This window comes from Anopheles stephensi, chromosome 3, assembly GCF_013141755.1.
Source record: "Anopheles stephensi strain Indian chromosome 3, UCI_ANSTEP_V1.0, whole genome shotgun sequence".
Lineage (NCBI taxonomy): Eukaryota > Metazoa > Arthropoda > Insecta > Diptera > Culicidae > Anopheles > Anopheles stephensi.
The window spans coordinates 46,763,996-46,768,978 of NC_050203.1; the positions used below are offsets into that span (position 1 = coordinate 46,763,996).

At 43.7% G+C, this 4,983-nt stretch overlaps 1 protein-coding gene across 3 annotated transcripts; it reads left to right on the forward strand.

Moving 5' to 3' along the window:
• The first annotated feature begins 2,010 nt into the window (after positions 1-2,010).
• LOC118511207 (neuronal acetylcholine receptor subunit alpha-5-like) lies at positions 2,011-4,718 on the forward strand. 3 transcript variants are annotated; one of them, XM_036053988.1, is made up of 8 exons: positions 2,011-2,311; positions 2,495-2,649; positions 2,759-2,803; positions 2,900-3,009; positions 3,081-3,466; positions 3,534-3,686; positions 3,768-3,961; positions 4,017-4,708. In XM_036053988.1, exons 1-8 carry the CDS (start codon positions 2,227-2,229, stop codon positions 4,182-4,184), a joined length of 1,296 nt encoding a protein of 431 aa, XP_035909881.1. In that variant the 5' UTR covers positions 2,011-2,226; the 3' UTR covers positions 4,185-4,708. The 3 variants fall into 3 exon arrangements, with proteins under 3 accessions (XP_035909881.1, XP_035909883.1, XP_035909882.1); XM_036053990.1 differs by lacking the exon at positions 2,495-2,649 and having other exon boundaries at positions 2,171-2,311; positions 4,017-4,718; XM_036053989.1 differs by lacking the exon at positions 2,011-2,311 and having other exon boundaries at positions 2,501-2,639; positions 4,017-4,718.
• The last annotated feature ends 265 nt before the right edge of the window (positions 4,719-4,983 follow it).

Consider the following 4,983-nt stretch of genomic DNA (forward strand, 5'->3'; position numbering starts at 1 on the left):
GCCACCTCGAGATGGTCGGGAAAATCCTGGCCGAACTTCATTCATTCCCACGCTTGGAAACGATCACCGGCAACCGGAACTGTGCGTACGTTTTTCCCACCCTTCGAACGTGCTCGATCGATGCCACCACTACCTGATTTTATTGCACACAGCAGTAAAACGCTCGTTAGGTTCTTGTGCACTGCGTAAACAGTCTAATAACCTTTCCTCGAACAGCAGGCACATGGTCGACCATTCGTCGGGGGATGGCGTTGTAGAATCAATATGCACAGACGGTTGCAATTAGAATGAAGTGGTAGTCGGTGGTAGCTGTGTTGATCATGTATCTACCATTAATCACGTTCGATCAAAGTGATCCTTCTTTGAACGGTGATATCTTCAGTTATATGAACTTTATGATAGTGAGCGGGTGATCTGATCAGTAGCTGCACATCACTGTCGCGAGCTGTGAGGAGGGTCCTAATCAGCTTATCCTTTCTCAACCAGCGTCTGGGCAAGTTGTCTCTCATTCTCCAATGCTTGTTTAATCCTGAGTTTTCGAACCTCGGATAAGGAAATGCTAAAAGAGACTCCATCTTATGAGTTTTCCGAAACATCAAATCTGTGGCTGAATTGTCCTGCGTGCAAAACAAAAAACGTATGAAGACGCTTTTACAACTAAAGCAATTCATAAATAACAATTGTGTTTAGTGCTGGATTAAACGATAAGCGGACTGAGCCACTCGCCGAAGTCCCCGAGCTCGCAAGAGCCCCAAACTCACAAAGTGTGGTGTCCTTCTGGAAAATTCTCTGTCGTTCAATAATGTCTGTGTGTCCTCGAGATAGCGTATTGATGTTGCCCATTAATAACTACTGATTATATAGTTGTTTTCCTCTTCGCGACCGTTTGGAGTCGTCGGTAGCATTAAAGAATCACAGCAAAACTCCATGTTGAGATAAACTAATAGTGGTGTCCTTATTTTTGTTTTGTTTGTCCTTTTTTATTATTTAAGTGGAATGTTCTACATTTTGTTATACTTAATTAGTTTTTCCCATTGTAAAGCAAATTTAGATTATTAGAGAAGATCAAACTAAGCGAAGATTCTGACTGACAACAGAGGAGTTGAAAAGTAGTATTTCAAGTCCCCTGCAACGATCATGAGGCGCAAGACACGTTCTGCTATCTAGACTGTCTAAACGTGTGTACTATGAACTCCACTTATTATTACGATCCCGCAGGAACAGATAATTGTACTGGGATGGTCTCGCTATTTTGAAGCGTCGTGAGCTATGTACTATGTTTGGCAGCAGATATTATCGAATTGTAAAGAAACGCTATCCGCGACTGACTAACCGCTTGACCTATGCTCTAACAAAAAGGAATCGTCAGCGACCATGTGTCGCTTCCTGGATAGAAATCGTCAGCAAGTGCTGTGATATACATGCCCTGACTGTGTCGGCTCGGTTGCCTTAATTTTGAACTAATAAAATTGAGGTAGATGGTTGATGACAATTGGCAACAGGACTGATTTTCTCGCCGGAAAGCATATATAACATTTTAGATATTTTTCAGATGTTTAGAAGATTGCCTGGACAAGCCTATCGTGTATGTTACGATCACAAAGATCAAGTAGTATAAGCAAGTTAGATTCTATAACACCTTCGCGTTGGATTCAACTAGGAAGAGGTTCATTGTTTCAATACCCAGGACTTACTATTCGATTAGTGAAAAGCGAAGCCAATTCAGATTAATAACACAAATGCCCCATGGGTATGTTGAGTCAAAGATGTAACAGTAACAAAATAGATAAGTAGATAGGTTCAAGCATTATTTAAGGAAACTCTGACAATTTCGAAAAATTTGAATTTCAATCAATCATTTAACATTGTTTATTAAAACTCCAATAGATTGCAGCATTTCCGTACTAAAGAATATCGTTTAAATAAACAATGATGTGTTTATGTGCCTGTTACTGTGCCAATTCAAACAACAACAAAAAAAAAAACCGGTCCGGAACACTCTCCTTATGGCAATGTTGTTCTTTGTTCCGTAAGATAACAAACACACCATCCGGTAGGAGGATTTGACTAGTTAACGCCTACCGAATCCGCTAATCCTAATCAGTTGAGCGGATCTTGGGTCCGGACCTAGTCGGATGTGTTGTGCTGCGTGCCCTCGACAGTGCGTCAGTCGCTCAGTACGAGCTGCACTAGCCGGCCGATCGATCGATCATTCGTTGCGCTACGATGTTTGGCCCTGGGTCCACCATAGCCAGGCTCGTCGTCCTGCTGGGATGGATCACATTGCTGTTAAATCACGTACTACCGGCAGGTATTACACGCTTCCAAACTGTCCCATTCACCGGAGTGCTTTGCGCTTCCAGGCGCGTTCGTACGTGACATTCCGACAGGCAGCAAGCGTATCCTTCCCAAGGGTGCTAACGCTCAACGTGTGTGCATGTTGTTTTGCTCTTTTTCTGGGTGATTGACTGACTGACTATCGGACACGGGGCAGCATCGTTCGAGTGCGGCAAGGACTCGGTCAACACGGAAAACAGGCTCAAAAGCTCACTTCTCTGCAATGGCTACCGTGCTGATATGCGACCAAGAAAGGATAACACCCAGTCGGTCAACATTACCGTGGCCTACTACGTGCTAACGTATGAGCTTGTACGCAACGCAATCGTCCCTCCTGTTGTTTCGTGATCGACTGTTGTTGTTTCGTGATCGTTGTCATATCTCGGTTTCTGGTTCATTCCTCTCTTTCTCTCTCTTGCAGGAAGAAGCGGATGACTTGATGAAATTGGGCGTGTGGATGGAGTTGGTAAGCGGCATGCTGATCATGCTCCGTCTCAGGATCACGTATTTGTAATTTAGCTTCCATTTGTCCATTCGGGAATCGGGGACTTTTGCTTCACAGAAATGGACGGACGAGTATCTGCGCTGGAACAGCACGCAATGGAGCGGCATAGAGCGAATCGCAATCAATTCGGACGAGATTTGGCTACCAGACTTTCGGCATTACTCGTCGTACGTAAGCCTTACCCCGTCAGGTTCGACTGTTTGGAGAAAGTCAATGCTTGTTTTCGTGTACGTTGCAGATACTACAATCCAGAGGAGCTGCCCGATTGTGCCAACCCCAAGTGTTCTGTGGCGCCGAATGGGACCGTGACCTGCCTGCCCGTGTGCGGCATGAACGCTAAATGTGATGCCGACTATTCGCGCTGGCCGTTCGACATGCATCGGTGCAGCATGTACTACGGGACGTGGGCCAACTCGATGGACGAGGTGGACATACACATAACGGACGTGTGCCTTGCCAGAAATGCAGAGTTCAAAAGCCCAAAGTGGGGAGTGGTCTCGCTTCACAACAACCGAGGGGTGATTTCGTCCTCGGATAACTACATGTACTACGTGCTGGACGTCGAAGTAGTGCTCATTAGGCGGGCTAGTTTCGAGCAGGTCGCTATCATTGGACCAATCCTGAGTGAGTTTCGACAGACAGTGTTTCCCTTGAAGGCTTCATCATCCTTTAACATCCATCTGACCCTCAGTTTTAGCGCTCCTTAATGTGTACATCGTTTGGCTGCGATCGAGCAGCTTCGAAAGGAAGGTTATGCTTGGATTGTCCACGTTCTCTCACTTTACCTATCTCAAACAACTGGAATGGGCACTCCCGTACAATCGCGATACGCTTCCAAATTGTAGTAAGTCAAGTCGACGGTTTCCTACTGGCAGTGATAGATCATTAACGCCGCATATAATATATCGATCTCGCTACCTTTTAGTGATCTTTCTGCTATGTTCCACCGTGCTGAGCGTTGTGCTGCTGCTGCTCACCTTACTCAACTGCTGGATTCGTATGCGACGAAACCGTGATCCTACGACGGAGTCATTTATTGATCGTATGACAGGATCGTTTTCCCAGAGTCGGGTGGCCGAACTGCTACTGGCTGCAGACTATTTGGAACTAAACTATACGGTAAGCGAAAACTCCAGGACGTTTGACGCTACTCTGATCTTTACCCATTCGACAGGTGACACCAGAGGAGAAAGAACACTTTTGGGCGAAGTTTGCAAAGTTGTTTGATCGAGTGCTGGCGATAGGATGTTTGATGGTTTATGTAGTACTTTTCTGGCTCTTCATACCCTTCAGCCATCGGTTGGAGCAACTGCCCGGGGTGAATTGTTTCATATCGGCATAGTCTGAAACACATAGACACAGGGACAAAGGTTAAATAGTGCTTCTAAGACACAATTAAACACAAATGTCTCAGATAAAATTGGTTAAAAAATATAATATAAAATTAAGTATATTATTGTTCCTACAGTGATTTTCAGGACTTAAAACAAGAGGCTCCATGTTTTGTAAAAAATGCGGTCTGGATACATAACAGCAATAACCGCTCTCTTGTTTGTAAATTTGTACAAGATGTGATTTCGTTTCTCTAGCAGATAAACACTTAAAAAAACATGTCTTATCACGTTTCGAATGGATCGGTATTATGGTTTCGAGTTAGAGAAGTTAAGTTTTTGTCAAAAAAACAATTGTGAACATATCATCAGAACTACCAACGGCATTAGGAATGTTTGAGTGCAACTTCATTTATTGGATCGTTTCAACCGTTTCTTCATATAGTTCTAGTCTGCATGGTTCATGGAATGGCGAGCCACATGTATGTCTTTTTTTAAGTACAATCCATAAGATAACAGAATTACGAAACTCCTAGTTATGATAACAACGTTGAAGATGATTATGATGATGATGACGATAAAGATGACAATTCTTTCCCTTTACGACATCAAAACTCCCGTAACTAAGCCAATTTAGGGAAAGCTATTGCAGGTACAGTTAAGTGCTACTCGTGAGTTTACAATTTTTTTTATTGAGTTATTTGTATGTTATGCACATGACTGTCTATTCAGCTTTGGCAGCTTGGTTTTTGCACGCATAATGAACTTTTGTTGAGCAATTCCAAAGAAGCATCCGATAAGGTAGTAGCA

Bases quoted from the DNA above. Each gene is read 5' to 3' on its own strand.
- LOC118511207 (XM_036053988.1), top strand. From the start codon at position 2,227: ATGTTTGGCCCTGGGTCCACCATAGCCAGGCTCGTCGTCCTGCTGGGA. The intron at 3,467-3,533 runs GTGAGTTTCGAC...TCTGACCCTCAG, and splicing joins TATCATTGGACCAATCCTGA to TTTTAGCGCTCCTTAATGTG. The intron at 3,962-4,016 runs GTAAGCGAAAAC...CCCATTCGACAG, and splicing joins ATTTGGAACTAAACTATACG to GTGACACCAGAGGAGAAAGA.